Source organism: Salarias fasciatus, chromosome 18, assembly GCF_902148845.1.
Source record: "Salarias fasciatus chromosome 18, fSalaFa1.1, whole genome shotgun sequence".
In the NCBI taxonomy this organism is placed as follows: Eukaryota; Metazoa; Chordata; class Actinopteri; order Blenniiformes; family Blenniidae; genus Salarias; species Salarias fasciatus.
Genome location: NC_043762.1, coordinates 9,097,155 through 9,117,134, shown reverse-complemented (window position 1 = coordinate 9,117,134; position 19,980 = coordinate 9,097,155). Strand labels below are relative to the sequence as shown.

Here is a 19,980-nt window from a genome sequence, read left to right as displayed (position 1 = left end):
ATTAAACCGTTTCAGCACCAGCATCTGACTCACAATGGGCAATACGGTGTGAGCAGATATTATTTTTAAGCACTCTCTCAGACATATGTGTTGAACGCATTTAAACTCACCAAATCTGTTTTCGTCCTTAATTCCTTCACAGCCTGATGAAAAAGGAAAGTTTGAGGGAATTTTTGAGAGTCTGTCTCCGGTCAATGGCCTTCTCCCCGGTGAAAAAGTCAGGCCAGTTTTGATCAACTCCAAGCTACCTCTGGATGTATTAGGAAAGGTAATGTTGGATGTTGTAACGCACACACCCAAAAAGCCTGTGTTACTTCAAAACCACAAGCCCATATTTCTGTCCTCCTCCTGATGTTTTTGTAGATTTGGGACCTAAGTGATGTGGACAAAGATGGATACTTGGACAAAGAGGAGTTCATAGTGGTGAGACGAGACGTTTAGTCTACTTAAAAATGTTACTGATGATCCAGAGCAGTCCTGGTATGTTTTAAATCTGATTTCTTGTTTCCTAGGCCATGCATCTTGTCTATCGCGCCATGGAGAAGGATCCTGTCCCAACCACCTTACCCACATCCCTCATCCCCCCTTCCAAAAGGAAAAAGTCTGCGGTTGGTCTTCCAGGTGCCGTGGCCGTGCTCCCTGCCTTGTCCGGTCTTACGCCGGGCTCGACTCCGCTCAAAGAGACCCTCCGTAGCACTCCTCCTCTGAGTAGCACCACTCCCCTCATCCCCAGCGCTGTCAGCCTTTCTCCACAACACTCCTTCAAGTCCCCCTCACAGGTATGTATGTCCTTTCCTCTAGCTATTGGTTGTTATGGCATCAGGATCTGTACATAGGGGACCAAGTGTCCTTTGTTGGGCTGGTTGACATTGAACAATCAGTATACTGACCTGCCTTGATTTGCTTATTTACATTACACCTGACAACAGATTCTTTATGTCCAAAACCTTGAAATTTTTTGTGTGTTATTTTAATACTGAAGAGAATTTTATGAAACTTTGATTTAGAATCTGAACACATTTAACAAATGGTTCTGTCTGAACTTGTTGAATGTGAACATGAGTTCATTACCCAAAATGCTTTAAAGAAAAATCCTCTGAAGTTGCTTCTGGTTTTCAAATGTCCTCAGAATCCTTGGTTACTTTGTAACAGATGAAAAATGTCCCTTTATTTTCCCTTATTTCAAGTTTTATACATCTGCTGTCATGATTGGAATTGATTTTTGAAAACATGCAGGCCTGATATGTTGCTGCGAGTATGGTGTCACAATTTAGAAATATAAAAGCTACATTGGTTCAGGTGTCTATAAATTAATTTTTACACCTTTTGGACTTGTAACTTTTTAATTTGAAAAGTGATGACCGATGTTATTTGTTTGGCAAGTATTCACCCAAAAGAGCAGTCTTTTGAGTCAACATTAAAAAAAAAAAAAAAAAGATTCTGGACAAATTAATAGTGAACAGTTTGAAATGGCATCGTTTAAAGGGTTTTCTGAACTATGCCACTGATATTCTGGGTTATGAATGTACTCGAACTTGTTCTGAGGCATCCAGGAGATTTCAAGATCCACTGAAAGAAGGTATTTTAATTAATGGGATCAGAATGGGGCTTTTGAGCCATTTGACTAAAAAATATGTATTCAAATGCAAGTCCTTCTCCACCCCAAAGCATGGTGGTGGCAGCATAATGCTTTCAAGATGCATCACAAATGATCAGTTATAGCTTGGCCCGCTAAAAATGGACAATCTTAAAATAATGTGACTGAACCTTCAACTCTAACTTGCAGACAGTTAGCTGAAGTTTCTCACTTCTTGAAGTGAAATCAGCTTTTAAAATTACTTGTTAAATGCTGATTGGTCATAGCATGTGGGTGGACAAATGTCAGCTGTGATTGATGAGAGAACTTTATTTATGCAGTTTTCAGCTGTCAGTTTTAGTTGATTGAAGGGAAAACAGTTGATGGAAACGGATGATTTATTTTCATTTAGCTGCACACGCAACTAGAAAAATAAGTGTTTCTCGCTGATATTAAAGTATGATACCACAATATATGAACAATAACTGCATCCAGTTGTCTGCACTGATCTCAGGATTGTGAGGAGCTGGAGCTCATATCTCACCATGAACAGTCACACACATTCACACACGCACACACAGGCAGTTTGAGAAAATATCCACCTTACACATGTTTATGCAAATGAGGAATACATTTTAAACCCCCAAACGCATCAACAAAAACTTCCTGGGTTTGAATCTGAGCAGTTTTTTCCCTTTCCTCCTCCCTAAGTGAGTTTCACAAGGGGTGAGTCTCTGGAGCATTTCTTTTCAAGACTTTCATTTGCTCGTGGGTGGACTTGTTTTACCACATTGTTCTGAGTGTCGTGCAGAGGCTGCTCTCTACCGGGATATAGCTGCAGGGATTTTTCACCTGTGACTCTTGGAAAAACTGGTTCCTCTGTAAGGGAAGAGAGAAACAATGCTTCTCATCACCTGACATGACTGTCAGGATGCATCAAGATGTTCTTTCATTTCAAATTATTTATTATACCATTCAGTGTCCTTAAAGTCAAATTGTCTTTGTGGTGTTCTGTGTGGAGTTTGCATGTTCTCCTGTGTGTGTAGATTTCCTACGGTCCAAAAACAGCGCCGTGTCTCCCCGAGCCAGACACACGGCTTCCTTATGCTGTGTTGCATGATCCATCCTCTGAAATCCTAACATGAGGATTGCTCCCTAGCCTTCGGTGAACTGGGCCGTCCCGGTGGCCGACAGAGAGCGATACGACGAAATCTTCAGGAAAACCGACAGCGACAACGACGGCCTCGTCACGGGCGGCGAGGTCATCGAGATCTTCATGCAGTCGTCTCTCAGCCAGACCATGCTCGCTCAGATATGGTAAGAGCTCGATTTCCTTTTAATCGCTTTGTCCCCAATTCCCCTAAAATACAGAGACATAAATACAAAACAAGGTACATCTGGAGATTCATAAAGCCTGTTCAGTGGGAAACAAGCCAGAAAAAACAGTGCTGGACTTGAGTCCAGTCAGGATTGTTGAAATATTCTTGTCTCATCAGTATTTCTGTTCTTTCACAGCACAATTCAGAATTGTTCAGATATTTTTAGTTTTTTGTGTTTTTATTTAATTGCAGTGAATACATTTTGTAGTCTATCACCTTTTATATTAAATCAGTTAAATGTGTCTCTCTCAATATTTGCAGGCTGTTGTTGTATTCTTTGTACACAAAGCTCTTTAGCACCATCTAGTGAACACTTGAGATAATTACTTTGTTGAAAAGGGGATGAAACGGGATTCCTCAGTCCATATTCAGACTAATTTAACATTATCTGGTTGATATTCAGGACTTCAGTGACTCAAAATGATGACCTTTTTTTGTGGGGGAATGTTCTGATTTTAGCGTTGAAGTGAAATCGTATCCAAACATCTGGTCACCATGTAAAAATGGTGTCAAGAAGGCACAATTGTTTGTTTGTTTGTTTGTTTGTTTAGGTTTATTTGAGCATTTGAACATTTGGTTAAACCAACTCGTACAATCTAAAACAAATAAGATACAAAAAGTAGAAAACAAGAAAAGAAAACAAGAAAGAAGTCAAATAACTCAAAAGTCAAATAACTCAGAAGGAGTAGGCTGAAGCTATTGCTTATATATGCCCACCCCGGACATTACAGTCTCATAGTGCTGCTGCGTGTACTACGACTTACGTGAGAACTGCAACTGAAAATAGATTTACATTTTACATGCACATGAACCTACTCATAGAACCAGAACCCACAATTTCCATCCCAGCCTCGTACACACTGTAGTGCAGAAGTGTCTGTCCATGGATCGATTTACTTATTTTGGGGATTAGTTCACTCATTCTCTTTAGCATATTCTTTAAGTGCATATATTTTGTATAGTTTTTTGAATCGTGATTCACTACTAGATGTTTTTAAGGTGTTGTCTAATTCATTCCAGTGCACGCCTTTTCTGGTGATACATTGGCTCTTCAGGGTTGTACGCATACACTGGACTTTAAGGTTATGTTTCCACCGGAAACTGTATCCACCTTCTCTTTCTAAGAACCTGTTTTGGATGCTGATTCATTACAAAATATACCATTAATTTAAGGGATTGTATTTTACTATTAGCTGTCAATGTGTGAGGTAGTCCTCTACTTTTAAATTACATTTATTTTGTTTGATTTTTTCATTAACAAGAGTGGAAAGGATGCCATTTCACTTTCTTTTTTCCCTTCAAAAATACTTTGTATTTCTTAGAAGTGGTTCTTATTGCCGATGCTTTTAAACTACTTTTATGCAATGTCTTTAAATTCTTATTTTGATAATTAAAACTGTATTCAGGGATTGCTCTTTCAACAGTGATGCAACAAAGCCCTGTTAGCTGTCATATAAAATCACAGCAGGATTTCGGACCTCACCTTGTTGCCTCTTCCAGTGAACTTAATAATATTTGCACAATCATGGGCGAAAACACTGCTCGTCTCCACAGGGGCCTCGCTGACACCAAGCAGACCGGGAAGCTGTCCCGGGAGCAGTTCTCTGTGGCCATGTATCTCATTCAGCAGAAGGTCAAGAAAGGCATCGACCCTCCCTCCACCCTTCCTCCAGATCTGATCCCCCCCATCAGAAAGGACAGCAGCGTCGGGGCTTGTGAGTTTTAGCGTTTACCCTCTGCAGCTCCCAGTTCATCCTGCAATATCTTTACTATTGATTGAAATTCTTCCAGAATGTTTCTGTTTATTTTCTACAATACAGTTTATGTGGTAAATTCTGCTTTCTTGCTTTTGTTTATTCCAAATCAGTTTTTCTTCCCTTTGCCTGTTTGAGCTTCTTTTCTTTATATTCCGTCTAGCAGAACTATGCCGGCCTCATGTCTTCTGTGAGACCGGAACTTGTGGCACTAGCTAATATACCAGAGTGAGTAGTGGTGATTTCCACCACAAGGTGGCGCCGTTGCTCTTTTCTTCCTCTTCACTGTCTCAGTTTGAAAAGGTAGAATAAGGAGCATGCACTTTTAACAAGAGTGTGTGTGTGCGTGTGTGTGTGTGTGTCTGCATGCAGCATGTTCATCATCTGTGGCCGGTCACAGCCGATAATCTTCAGTGTGTTTACTTAAAACCGTGTGTTTCTCTTTCTAATCCCGCCGTCTCATCTATTCATTTTAGATCGGTGAAAATATTTCACTTTTAAAGGGAGCTTTATATCAGACCAGTGGTTCCCAACCTGAGCCGTAGGGGTAGAAGCGATCAAGGCGGGAGGCCCGAGGCTTTGCCTGCTCTCAGGATGTCAAAATAATATTTGCACACGTCAAAGAAAACCATAATAAACGGCCCGTTGCTTTTATTTCGAAAAGCTCCTGCCTTTGTGTGTCGGTGGGAATAAGCGAGTCCACCAGCGTCTGGCTTCACTCAGAGTCGGAGACCGGAGTGGGGGTCCGCAGCCTGCTATCGGGGTCATGTGGATGAGTTCTGAGGCGAAAAAAAAAAGAAAAAGAAAGATTGTTAGCTACTTGGCTAGACAATCAAAACTCCTAAAACAAAGGATATCAAAACTATTGAGTTTCTGCAGTCATGAGAAAGTTGAGCAGATCATTGGTTCGATGCTGCTCGGGGTATTTACACATGGAAAGCTGATAATCCTCTGAGACTTCCTGATCTGCTGTAGGCCTGTCGAATGAACTGAGCCACCAGCCAAATGTTCCTGTACCGCTGGATCCTTTTGTCTCGTCTTCGTGCGTTTCTTGTCATTCACGCAACGTCTGGCCGCCGTGCTCCTTCCCCTCGCTGTGCGAGATGTTTTTGTTTCCTTCCTGTGACTTTTTTGTTTTGTCAGACACAGCAGCGGGGAGCACCCCTCTCTCTCTTTCTTTCTCTCTCTCTCTCTCTCTCTCTCTCGCTCTAACACTCACACCCCTCCGTCTCTTCTCGTGTGTCCGTTAGATCAGTGTCTTTTCATGCACCCTTTCTGAATCCTCGGTTGATGACACTCCTCACTCCCATCGCCCCGTGCTTCTCTCTCTCTCTCTCTCTCTCTCTCCTCCTTCTCTCTCCCTCCTCCTCCCTCTCCTCTCCTCTCTCTCTCTCTCTCTCCTCTCCTCTCCCTCTCTCTCTCTCATCTCCTCTCACCTCTCTCTCTCTCTCTCTTTCTCTCTCTCTCTCTCTCCTCTCTCTCTCATCTCTCCCCCCTCTTCTCTTTCTCTCTCTCCTTCTCTCTCTCTCTCACTCCTTCTCCTCTCACTCTCTCTCCCTCCCCTCTCTCTCTCTCTCTCTCCTCTCTCTCTCTCTCCTCTCTCTCTCCTCTCTCTCTCTCTCTCTCTCCCCCTCTCCTTCTCCCGCTCTCACTCGTCCCCCCTCTCTGTGTCTGGCCTCAGGACAGTACCAGCTCCACGGGGTCGGTGGAGCTGACAGGCATCAAAGAGCTGGATGACCTCAGCCAGGAATAGCTCAGCTGCAGAGGTGAGCCTTGACTCCCCGAGTCGCAGGAGGATGGCTTTGTTTCCCTTCCTCCGAGAAAAGAGAGAGGAGGTTACAGCAAAGTGGCGTTCAGGATCAAAGTGTTTTCCAGATATTGCAAAACTTACAGATCGCAGCTGTCACTCTGATTCTCACTGTTAAGAAACTTCCAAACAAACTGACATTATTTGGATTACTGGGTAAATAAGTTCACCTCTACAGGACAGTTTGATTTAGTTTTTTTTAAGAATTATGTTGAATTTAACATTAATTTCCATTTTCAATATGCAATAATTGATTGTATCCCTGCTTTTTTTCTCCTCGTCCACATTGTTTGCCTGCAGAGAGAAATTCATCCTCGAGCAGGAGATAAAGGAAAAGGAGGAAACCATCAGACAAAAAACAGCGACGTTCTGGTAAGTTGAAGCTAAATTCCTTCATTTGAATTTGGTTTTTTGGAATCCATTGCCAAATGACACAAGTGGGACACGAACCAGGGAATAAACGTGCGCGTGTGCTCGGTTGCCCCCCCTGCCTCACACAGGACATGCAGAATGACTTGGACAGGGAGGCAGCAATCTGCAGGACCTGGAGTCACAGAAGCAGGATGCCCAAGAGCGTTTGGAGGAGATGGACCAGCAGCGCTCCAAGCTGGAGGGAATGCTGAACGACGTGAAGCAGAAGTGCCAAGAGGAGTCCCAGATGGTGAGAGAGTGACGAATAACCTCAAACATGAGTCCGGATTCATCATTTTTTTTCTTTAAAATTCATGTGACTTTAAAGGGAGTGTTGTGACGTTTTCCTGTGAGCAAACTTTAAGGTATTGCTGCTCTAAATGAGCAATCATAAAGATAAAACATAGAGCTTTTTTCTCTTTTTTTTTTTCAGATCTCGTCCCTTCAGAGCCAGATCCGCTCTCAGGAGACCGACCTCCGCAGCCAGGAAGACGACCTGAGCCGCACCAAGGCCGACCTGAGCCGGCTGCAGGAGGAGGCCCAGCTGGAGCAGAGCCTGCTCTCGGGCCGCGTCCAGCTGGACAGCATCATTAAATCACTCAAAACCACCCAGGAGGAGATCAACCAGGTGGGAGAACGCCAGGTTTACAGGAGGATGAAATGAACCGCTGGAGATCACACGATGCCGACACTGTTTCTATCATTCTCCATATTATTTAAATCAGCACGATTATCAATAAGAACAAGAACAAAATGTATTTTTTTATTGATTGCTGAGTGAGGAGCTGCTTGTTATACAGATCTGATGTCAAACAGAAATAAGCTGTAGCATCTCCTTGGTTATTTTACCAATATTCATTAAAGTGATTCAGTTTATATTGTTAAATATCAGGTCAGTTCTGAACTCTTCACCTGATAATTGGAGCTTTTTTTACTGATAGCCGATATAAATCTCTGTGGGGGAATTTCCTGACTCTGAAAACAACAGAGAAAATACTAAATCATGTCTGGTTGGTGTGTTTTATCGGCTGAGAATAAACTTTACAGGAAACGGTGCCGTGTGTCCTCAGGCTCGCGGTAAGCTGTCTCTGATCCAGGACAGCCAAAAAGAGATGAGCAAACCATCGAGGAGTACAACAACGCTCTGAGTGACATGAACGGGGGGAATTTCAGCGCCCTGCCGACTTAAGTGAGGGCTTCGCTCATAAGGAGAACGGAGGCTTCAGAGCTGCGGTGAGGACAGTTTACGATGTTTCAGTGACCTGTGTGGCGTCGTAGTAAAGCTGCTAATGACTTGTCTGTCTGTGGCTAAATGCGTTGTTCTTGTGTGCGCGATTCTCCAGGATGACTCTTTCAAATCAAGGATAGCCATGTTTAACAACAACAGTGTTAAGGAGGCTCCAGTCGACCCCTTCAAGACAGAAGACCCCTTCAAATCGGATCTGTTCCAAGGTTTGTTTCCCCTCGTGGTTCTTATTCGTCATCGCCACATTGGTCGAGTCTTCCCCGCAACGATGGGAAATCCGGGTTCGAATCCCAGTTGTGGTGGAAAAAGCATTTAACGTATAAACCAGCCAAATCTACGGTGCCAGCGACGGTACTTGTTGTGGCGACCTCTGTGAAAACGGCTGTCATTATCTTTTTGTTATACTTGTGTACTGCCGTGGGGCTCCGCGTCAGCTGATGCCTGAGTCCGTCTGAGCAGGTCTTTCTTGTCTGGTGGTGTAGCCGTCGGTCTCGCTCTCTCCGCAGATCCATTTGGAGGCGACCCCTTCAAAGAAAGCGATCCCTTCAAAGGCACCTCATCAGAAGACTTCTATAAGAAGACCGACAAGTCAGACTTGTTTGGATCCGCAGACCCCTTTGGCAGAAAACCCACGCCGCCAGTCAAGGTATCAAGCCGTTGTTTTGTCAGCGCAGCGCCGATACTTGTTCGGAATTCTAATCGTGCTACTTTTGTGACTGCGAGCGAGTTCGAAGCGCTGTCATTAAAATGAATTTCTCTTTTCAATGCTGAACGACTTATTGTTGCTGGTGCCGATAGAGACGAGCCCTCACACGCCTTCATGGTTCTATATAACCGGCTGAGCAAACCAAACACACATTTCTTGTGGTTACGCCGACGTGGCCGCTGTATGCGTGTCTTTATTCGAAATGCCCACTTTTGTCCTTTTTTTTCCCCCCCCTCTCCTTTTCTTCCCCTCAGCCCAGTGCCTTCAGCAGTGACCCTTTCTCATCCAACAGCACTAAACAGAATTCAGGTATGTTTGTAAGGGTTTTTGATACACTGAGATTACACATAAAGAGCAGCGAGATGCACGCTTGTGTTTGTGCGTGTCAGCAGGTGGTCAATTCAGAATGAAAATATGATAAACTACTGTATGAGTATTTGAATGAGGGGTTTGCATGCGTTACAACGTGAATCTGCAGTGGAAAGATTGGATAAAGAGCTAAGTGGCCACAAAATGGCATTTTTACAACATGGAGCCAAAAGTGTCGGTGGAGCGAGTAAACAAACAGCAGTCACAGCAAAAAGAAGAAGATCCGTCTTTAGTGGGGGAAAACATCAAGAAGTGTAGAAGAAAAGATGGCAAGACTTAAGAACATAAGAGAAAATATAATAAAACCAGCAGGGGCCAACTGAGGAAAGTCTTCTAGCCACAATAACAGTTCCCGTCTCTGCTATTTGCTTTAAAACATCTTGAATACAGACATAATTTTCAACAATGCTTTTTATTTTCAAGGATTATGATCACGTTATATTTGGTAAATTCCCCTATTAACATAAACTCTGCACAGTATTTAGTGAACTTTGGAACAATGGCCAATGTTTAGTCAGAAAGCACATAATGGAGAGTTTTAGGTTTCGTCGTTCACTTTAAAGAAAGCCAGTCCTGCAGTGACATTTGGGAAGACTTGAATGTTTTAGGTTTTGTTCTCATGATTGTATATCATTTTTTTTAAAAAGACTGTCTTTGTTCACTTTGCAATTTTCTTGCAAATACAGCGTACCAAAACATGCAATACATGATAAGATTAAAAAAAAAGACAGTAATTCCCCACAGAGCTGCACGCACACACAAAGACTGCAGTTAAAATAAGGCAACAAAAAGCGTCTCTCACTTGAAGCCTTGAAGAATCATTCCAGCCAGTGTGAGTCATTAAAGGAGAGAGAGAATATCAGATCAGTAAAGAAGCTTGAAGATAACACTAGAATACAATTTCGTTTCTGAATTTGTTAACCCTTCGAGATTTAATGTCAAATGTCAAGGTATTCTAAACAGAAGAGCTGAAGACACAGCTGCTGTCTTAAAATAGCGAGATTATTATTTCCTCTTTGCAAAACAAACATAGTGAGTTGAAGCAGATTGACAGATCTTCTCTCTTTTTTTTTTTTTTTTTTATCGTCTTATCGTGGTTTTGCCGGGTTTCTGGGGTCACCACAGTCTTGACAGTCTCTGGCTCAGCAGCGGGACTCGAACTAGCAACCATTTGACACATTGTGCCACCTCACTTTGAAGAGAGTCGTAATTCGTCTCGTTTCCGTCCAGAAGGTGACTCAATCAGAGAGAACTGAGCCTGAGAGAAGCTCCAGTTCTGAGCCCGGTGTGAAAGCGGCCCTCTCGCCTCCTGCAGGTGACGTGTGCGAGATCCAGGTTTTACTTCGAGGGGCATCAGGGGCAAACAATTTTTACTCGCCGCGGCTTCATTTTTCCTGTGGCGTGGAGCTTTTAGGCGAGTACCTACGCATTTAACTGCTGGCCAACTAAAAATACCCCCCCCCCCCCCCAGCCCCCCCTTACCCTGGAAAAACAGGAGGCCTGCAGGAGCCAAACATAACAGAAACTCTGTGACTGCTGGGCCCTCTCCACGAGAACACACTGCCACTCCTTCAAAAACCCTGCAGCTCCTGCCTCTGTCCCGTCTTTATATCTGTTTGCCATTGAACCGCCGAGCGCTCGCTCGCTCTCGGGCCGGAAGTTGGTTTAAGTTAGCGGCCGGCCGCTGGCCGATCGCTCCGCTGCGTCACACACGCGCTCAAGAAAGAACACAGAGGCGACTGTCGACCTGAGCCCGGTAACTGTGCGTGAAGGAAAACACGGCGCGCGCACATGAATGGACCCCTTTGTGGCGGCGCGGCTCACAAAACAGATTGTGTTGCCGCGTTTTGTTTTTGCGCTGTAACCGTCCGCACGTTTTTGCTGTTTTTCTTCGTTAAGCGGCCGTGCCGCCGGGCTTCGCGAACAGCCCCGGCACAGTTCTGGTTCACAGTACGCCGACTGACGCTTTTCATTAGCCCATCAGATGCATACGTCACGTTTAACAAAACCTCCGCTTTACAGGGTTTTTTTTTTTTTTTTCTCCTGCGAAATGTCAGGGAAAATAGAACAGTCGTTCCCCATTCCCTCCTCTGAAAATAGCATGCAGCCCTTTTTTTTTTTTTTTTTTTTGTCAGAAACAAGCAAGATGCAGAGATGACTGTAAATGTGCGGTTTTGGGCCTGAACATCAATTATAGCTTCTGGCTCTTTTCCGCAAGGCGCATTCAAATGTTCCAAACGCAATTCAGTGTCCTCCTGTCGCAGATTTGTTTGGGAAAGCGGACCCCTTCGGAAGCAAGGGCGGCGGATTCGCTGACTTCAGTCAAATGTCGAAGGTAAGCCCCGGAGGCTCCCGAAAGTTATGAATCAGTTGCACCATAAAGCATAATTTTCCACAAACCATTGAGGAGCTGCGCCGGTGAATTTCACTCGCATCATGAGAGACTTCTTATTTTTCTTACAGTCAATCACATTTACGAAAAAGGGGCCTCTCTTGTGGGTCCAGAAGCTTTATATCCTGGCTGACATTTATGCCTGGGTCATCATTCTGCCTGATAGCTGAGAGGGTTTCTGTTCTTTTCCCTCGTGTGTGTGTGTGTGTGTTGAACAGAAGTCGGACAATCCTTCGCTTCCATCAAAGAAGAGTGTGCCTAACCGGCCTGCGCCGCCCTACGGTAACTTCTTATTTTCTGTGCATTTCTTTGAACGTGTGTCTGTTGCCTGCAACTTGACATTAATTGCTCGTAATCGGCATGAAATCGAGCTTCAGAGCAGCGCTAATCAGTGTGCCATTGTTGTCACCACAACTTTCTAGAACTTAGCAAGATGACACACGGAGGTGATTACAGCTGAACGTCTTATTTCATGCTTTAATGGCATTCAGGGGGGAAAAAAACCCAACTTCCCCATTAAGCTGTGAGAATATAGAGAGAGTAGTTTCTTCTTTTGTTGTAAACAGACGGGTGGTACTACAGACCCTGATGGGTGCACGGAGACGTTAAACCTGTTTTCAGTGCGATGAGACTTTTCTTTTTTTTTTTTTTTTCCATTTCTTCACATGGAGCCTTGTTTGTGTTCTCTCGCTCTCTCTCTCTTTTTTTTCTTCTGTTGTTTTGTGCATGTGTGTGAAGTCACACGTTTCCCAAGAACCATGCCCAGCACATGCCCTTCCGCTGTGAACTTGCTCTCAGCCTTTTTAGCAGAAGCCACAGCCTGAGAAAGTTGGTCTTCCCCTTTGCTTTACCACACAATGGGTAGAGATGAGTGGCCACAGTTGGCCGCCGCGCTCGTTCTAGAGATATGCCTCGCCTGCGCTGAGGGGAAGTGAGAAGTCATGGGTTGGTCTTTGAGTATCTGCTTCACAGGGATGGTTGCACAACCCAATTCTTTTACATTTCAGGGGTGCATTTAGATTTGTGCTGTTTAGTTAAATTTTTAAGTGATTATCACTTGTCTTTGTATTTTTTTTTTTAAGATAAAACTAGTAGAGTAAATTATCTTTCTAGGTTGGAGTGTTTTTTTCTCTGCTGCATTGAGATAAATATCTGATGCCGTCATGATGGGAAATGCACTCAAAGCTTACTGTCAAGGGCGGATCACCATCTCCACAATTACATCTTCGAAAAAAAAAAGCAACCCTGTGCATGTTTAGGCTTCAATGCATCACTGAGCTTTACTCAAAAATGCGGTTGACACCTTTTTTTGAACCAATATTGCTTTCCACTGCCTGGCTGCTCTGCATACACCAGCCTACAGCTGGCGGCTTCCTGTGACTATTTAGCGGCGCTCAATACACGTTGGAGCCTTTTTGAAGTGTGAACTTGTTTTCCCATCAGACTCTTTAGGTGTCAGCATCTTTACGCCGCCTGTCTCCGGAGTGGAACCGGTGATTTATTGACGTATTCACGTGTCCTCCACTAGGTGCGCCGGGTTTGAGCGCAGCCGAGCCGCCCCAGAGCGTCTGCTCCACAGACCCCTTTGTTTCCAAAGCGTCCAGAGACTGTCCTGGGTTTTGCAGACTTTGGCTCTGTAAGTGTAGCGCGCTGGCAGCTTTCTCGCCGGGTCCAGTAGCTTCTGTGTGCATGAGCTGCTGCTCTCGCCGCCGGGCTGAAGGCTCCGGGCGTCGGCTCTCAGACGGTGGCGGCGTCCGCGGGCAACCCGCCGGACCGTCCGCTCTCGCTGCAGACTAACAACTTGTCTGAGGTCTTTTTTCGACCGCATGTCCGACGCCCGCAGTGTCCGTCTCTACGCAGTCGTAGTCGCCTCCGTCCGCCTCATGAAGGGCTCTGCAGCGTTCCGTCATTTCTGGCTTCAGCTTTTGACAGGAAGCGGGGATTTACGGGCAATTTAGTAAGTTAGCGAGCCTGCCTGGTCAGGTAGCGCTCCGGCAGCCTCTTTCTCAACCCCTCAGGTGTAAGCTCCAGGCTTACTGGCTGTCAGAGCGTGACATGCCTCCGAGCAGGACACCACGGAGTAAATCTGCCTCTTTGTCTCCCGTCTTCCGCCGCTCTGCCGTCTCGTCAGGCCGCCGGCTGAGTGTGCTCTCCGGCGGAGAGGTGATGCATGGCAGCTTCCGTGCGTTTGGTTTTGAATTTATTTGCCCTCGTGCGAGTGCGAGTGCTGTGAAACCGGATTTGTGATTGTCCTCTGTGTCGAGCTCCCGTGTTGTAATTTTTTCGTTTTTCTGCCAGGATCCGAACCTGTGGAGGTAAGACTGTACGGAGGGGTGTGGTGGTCAGTCTCCTGCATGTGACAAACGCCGCTCGCACTGCACAATCCCAATCCTGTGATTCATGAGCATGCTTATTTTCCTTAAAGATCCCTCGGCGACGTCGATTCAAGCAATGTGGGGAAACACTTGACCAGTAATTCATGCTACTGGAGCCTTGATGTGTATCATGATTACGTTTTTTTTTTTTTCCCCAAACTTCTGCTCTTGCTTTCTTAGCTGTTTTCTGATGATACCCGTATTTTCAATTTAACTCATTTCACTGTTTAATTCAGCTTTTTTAATTAGAAACTCTTGATTTCACATCACCCAGTGATTGGAAGCCGTGTTTTTCTTACTGTCACTCTATTTTTTTTCTCGGTTCACATCTGATGTTTTGTGTCTCGGCTCCAGTTTGGAAGTGAGAGTCAGCAGCTGGAGTGGGCCAAGCGGGAGAGCGAGCGAGGAGCAGGAGAGGCTGAGGAGGCTGCGGCTCCAGGAGCAGGACCTGGAGCTGGCCATCGCTCTCAGCCGAGCCGACATGCCCAACGCCTGAGCCGGGCCGCCACCCCCCCCCCCCCACCCCAACGCTCCGCACGCAGCCTCCCGTCCTCTCCCTTCACCACGCCGGCCCCGACGCGACCAGCCAGCCCCCTGTTTCCAATTTGCGTCAAGCGAGCGGCGTCTCCGAAAAGCGCCGACTGGACCCCGTGGCACACGACTCCGCATTTAGCAACCGGTCAAGGTTGATTGCTCCCAAAACTACACGGCAACTATAATCAAGGACAATACGGAGCCACTTAATTTGAGCCTGCGCTTCATCCTGCAAGAACATGGTGATTCAGCGCAGCCCAAACCTGCAGGCTTTACTTTACTGCAACCTTTATCCAGCTACTTGTTATCTAATCAACCTGCCTTATCCTAAAGCATGATTGTTGGAGTGGAGAACTTTTAAGAATGTTTTACAGTTTAATTTATAAACACGAGCAGTGAGTCAGGAGTGTATGGAGCAAAATGCACTGCAAACTTTTTATATATAGTCTTCAATTACTCCCAGAAATACAAAATGAAAGTCCAACTGCGCAGGCTAACTACTGTGTTGGCGTAAGATTGAGTTTGTGTCATAATAAATGTGTCTGTGTTTTTTTTTTTGTCTTTTTTTTTTTTTTTTTTAAACAAACACGCGCTGTAGATATTTCTAGGTGATGTTTTAACGTACGAGATTTGGAGCCTGTCTGTAGAAACAAACCTGTCATAAAGGACTGGAGCTCAGCGATCCGATCATCAGTAGCATGATTTAGATTCTTATCTCAAAAAATGTAACAAGTGCTTTTGACGTTTATGCCTTATTATGTACTGTTTCTGCCGTTTGCGGTGCATGGATGGAAAGGGATTTCGGACAACAGTGGAAGCCCGACGTTGCTCGCGATAATCATTCAGGTCTTCCTCCCTCCGAGCTGGAGCTGCGTCCTCCCAGGGTGCCGTTTACCACCCTCTGATGTCAGCAGCTTGTGTTTGCTTCATGATTGGTAGCCTTCTCTTAACACCCACTTGGACTGTTGCACAAGTGAAGCCTCTAAAAATGGAGAAAAACATGTAAACCTACATTTACACTGGTGCTGTTACACTCTGCCCCCCTCTTTTACTCTCCCAGTGGTGCACAGCTCTGTGTGCTTCCAGCTTTTTCCTCTTTTAACTTAAATCAACTGTTGGATCTTATTTCTTTTTTCCTTTTTTTTTTTTAATATATAGTTCCTGTGGACTTTTGTCTTATGATCCAGTCGGAGGGCATTTCTTCACACGCCTTAAAATATTGCATTTATGTAATTGTTCAACACTAATCAGGTTTATTTGGCATATGATATGAACTCTATTTTCCAGAGCTTCCTGGACGTGTGCAGAATGACGGCGACTTATTTATCAACATATCAATACTGTAACATGTTACACTGCACAGTATGTATGTGATTATAATAAAATCATGAGTTTTGTGCTCTAAAAACTAACAAGCTGTAGTTCAATAAAATGTGTTTTTTTGTTTTTTTAACATTCCTGGAACATGGTAAGTCTCCTGTCTTTAATGTTACAAAGAAAGAAAGAGTGAATCGGTGTTTTTGTTTGACTGCAGAATAATCTCAGCAGTGCTCGAGGCCTTTCTGTGTGGAGTTTGCATGTTCTCCCTGTGCATGAGCTCCAATTTCATTCCGACGTCTTGGACTGAGCAGGTATACAAGATGTCTGATTTAAAAAAAGATGAATATAGCATTTTTTATACCATTTCTCAGCTTTTTTTTGTGTGTGGGAATATTTGGTAGCTGAGTTCAGGATGGGTTATTTTTGTCTGTCCCTGTTCTGCAGAGATATTGGAACAAAAAAGGTGAAATGAGAGTGATACATTTGCATCTACCAGGGAAGATATTTTTGACCTGGTGTGCACTTCCTGTTTTTTTTTTTTTTTTTAACCTTTGTCAACACTTTCAAAGTTTGAGGTGAAAATAAAGAGGACTACAAATTTTCTGAAGTTAAATGAAGAAAAAAATGGTTGTATTTTCTGACATGCCATCTGGATTTGATACGTGTGCTCAATGCAGCCTTTGATGCGGGAGAAACAAATGCTCAGTGACACCGTGCAGGCATCATGTGCACGGACTTGGCTACTTTGAAACTGTAGTGCACAGTGACTCTGTGTAATTGTAGTATTAAGGCCCTTTGATGTCCTACTATAATTTCTACCCATCAGAAATGGAGTCTAAGGGCTCCCTGATGAGGGTTTGCTGTGCCCCTCTGTCCAGACGTCCTGGCTCACTCTGTTTATGGAAATGGAGTGTTTGTATTTATAGGCTAAGCCCACAAGTGGCTGCCCTCCTCTGTCTTGCAGCTGCAAAACATCACAGTGGAAATCAAGTGTTTTAAAATCTGAGGATAAAACTTGAGAGATGGATAACATATTTAGTGGAGCTGATGTGCAGATCTGCTGCAACCGTTGCTTCTTTTTTTTTGTTTTTGTTTTTTTCCTTTCTTTTTTAAAGCCCAGTTAAGAAACTTGCAGCTGGGTGGATGTGGTCAATTAAGCTGAATGTGTGAACAACATGTACCTAAAATGACTAAGCACATGAAAATGACTTCCCACGCCCGGCGTTGAGTTCCATTCTTTTTAATATTTACAAAATACACATTTTACAGTATAAAATCCATGTACTTATTTATATAAATTTAAGTAAAAATAATGCACAGGACATCAAGCCCTGATAGTGTACAGAGGGGCTGGATCCAAGAGTTTCACACCGAGAAAATAACAGTTCCAAATGGGAGAAAGCGTCCAAAAGAGTTGGGAAACGGCCGTTCAGACACTGAGGCAGTTTTAAATAAAACATTGTCTTTGCACATGTTAGGCAACTGTATGTGCATTTCACTCCTGTCAACAAGAACATGTACAGTTTTTTGGCCACGTAGTTCTGTCACACAAAGAGTTTTACAGTAGCACAGTCATAGAAAGGCACTTTTGTGTCAAACACAGCATTCCAGTTCTGTCAAGGAAGAGTAGTATATACAGGGCCAGCCCCTTCTTGGTCTGCCTGCTGTAAAGCAAACAAAGCTTTTCTAAAGCTTTCATAGAACCAAAGTAGTACCAGCTACATTATTAAGAAAACACTAAACTAAAACTTCTTTTTTTTCAATATTATATAAAAAAAGACTTTGGTCATGTTGGAGAACATTTTAAATAAAAAAAAAAAAAATACAATGGAATTGAAATAAAATACACAACCCCACCCATGAAACCCCAAGTCCTTGTTTGGGCTCCTTCACATGTGCCTCTTCATGTGAAGCGCCAGGTGGTCAGACCTGGAGAAGGCACGCTCGCACAGGTGGCACTGGAAGGGCCTGTGTCCGGTGTGTTTTCGGAAATGGCGCGTCAGTTCGTCCGAACGGGCGAACTTCCATCCACAGCCTTCCCACTGCAGTGGTACGGCTTCTCGCCTGCAAGAAGAACACATGCAATTCGTTAACGGCTTGCGCAGAAAGTCGAGGCGACTGGAGACAGCGTGCGTAATTACGCACGAGCCCGCGGCAGCTTCCGTGGGTGAAAACTTACCGGTGTGAGTTCGGAGATGTGCCTTCAGGTGAGAGCTCTTGGTGTACGTCTTCCCGCACCCGGCGAAGGTGCAGGTGTGCGTGGCCGTGCGCTTCCGCGGCCACGTGCGCCGACCCCTCTTTGGTTTGGACTCCAGCAGCTCGAGCGGCGACGAGGGCGGGTGAGCATCACGCGCTGCGCGCCCGGCTGCAGGCTGAGGCTCTCGTCATACATGCCGAAGCCCGGGTGCGGAGCGTGGTAAGGCATCTGCATCTGGTGAGCCTGAGGGTGGTGCTGGAAAGCCGCCGGCGCGTGATACTTCTGCTGGAAGTTCATGGGCTGCTGGCACAGCTGCGTCTGGCAGTCCGACGCGCCCTGGTCGTCGGGGCTGAGCGGGGGGGTCATGCTGCTGGCAGCCCGGGGGGAGATGGCCACCCGCGGCTGCTCGAAGGACATCATGCACGAGACGTTGCCCTCCTGCTTGATCTTGCTGCAGCTCTGTGGCACCATGCCCATGACCGGGCCGTAACTGTCCATGGGTGGCTCCACTTTGATGTTGTCCGGGCGGGGGAAAGGCGCCGTGTTGACATAAAACCTCCCCTGAATGCCAGGGTTGCGCGTAATGCCATAGTTGCAGGTTCCTTCTGAGCGCAGGAGCTCTGTCATAAGACTGGCGCCGTATGGGGGCGGCGGGGAGCGGTGGTCGTCTGCCGGGTACGATGGCACCGAGTTTCCAGTCGAGTACATGCTGGGATCGGTGGTGCCGACGAAGTCCGCCGCGCTGTCCGACCCGGTCGTGTTCGAGAGTATAAAATCCAGATCCAAGTAATTACTGAGATCCTCGTCGTCCTTTTTGCCGTGACTGTCCAGGTTCTGTACCATCTCAAGCATGGAGCAGTTGGTGGAAACCAGTTTGTCCATCTCCCCTTTCCATCTCTGCAGGAGTGAGGAGACACGAGACATTAAGACATGAATGAAGATACAAAACAATGCGCAAAACTCTCCTCAACTGATTTTGCACTCCAGGTAAAACAGCGCGAAAAAGTGGTGTATTTCTAGTGAAAATGAGAAATCACGTTTCCCATTAAACTTTTCAGAAAACAATGCCAGGATCGGACAACTTACATTTTCCCAGGTTTTTTCTCTTTGGTTTGAGAATGTCGAAAAAGACGGTAGCATCACTCCAGTTAAGGCCATCGTTTTGGTTTGTTTTTTTTTTTTTTTTTGTTTGTTTTTTTTTTTTCTTTTAAATGACAACTGTCTCTCGTCAAAGTCGCGTCGTGTCGAGCGGCAGCCGCGCCGAGTCCGTCCGTGCGCCTCAGCTCACTGTCGCCTCTCTCCACAAGCTGCGCCCCGAGTACATGAACAAACTTTTTAGAGGGGTAGGAGGTCCTCCAAACCTTATAACCCTCTAGCCCGGGCCCGCCTGACCAATTGTGAGAGCTCAGGAAACAACGTAAATTTGGTAAATTTAGCTCTTTATAAAGCCCACTGCTTCAGGTCCGCAGGCTCAGTGTAGCTCAGACTGGCCGGGGAGCGCGCAGCAGCCTTTAAGCGCGGGACACTCCCCTCCACGCTCAGCCCGGCCCCCAAAAAAAATCAAATAAACACGGGCAATAGCAACCATCCGTACTTACGTAATTCACTGAAAAGAACAAGTCTAATGACAGAAACTGCTGGAAGCCGAGCCGCTCCGGCAGCTCCCCGCACTTAATCACGGCGACACCAAAGAGATATGTCTTCTTTTTTTTTTATGAGGGATAGTAATAAAATATAATTAGATTCGGAGCACTGGGTTAAAGAAACAAGAATTTAATGAGAGGAGATTCGTGGCACACACATCTGAGAGAATCTGAATCCCAAATGTCCAAAAAAACATCAAATTCAACTGGATTTTTTGATGTGGCATTGCTCCCCCCCTCATTCCTCTTCGTGGTTACAGTATTTTTTTGA

General features: G+C 45.2%; 1 protein-coding gene and 1 pseudogene across 1 annotated transcript; one reads left to right on the top strand and one right to left on the bottom strand.

The window, feature by feature from the left end:
• Positions 1 to 30: 30 nt before the first annotated feature.
• On the top strand, positions 31 to 12,221 carry LOC115404902 (epidermal growth factor receptor substrate 15-like 1; annotated as a pseudogene).
• A 5,495-nt stretch (positions 12,222 to 17,716) lies between these two features.
• On the bottom strand, positions 17,717 to 19,541 carry LOC115404893 (Krueppel-like factor 2). Its single transcript, XM_030114247.1, is given in 5 exon segments — positions 17,717 to 17,913; positions 17,916 to 17,933; positions 18,049 to 18,210; positions 18,213 to 18,963; positions 19,153 to 19,541. Coding segments are annotated over 5 exon segments (1,158 nt in total). The 5' UTR covers positions 19,225 to 19,541; the 3' UTR covers positions 17,717 to 17,758.
• Between the last annotated feature and the right edge of the window lie 439 nt (positions 19,542 to 19,980).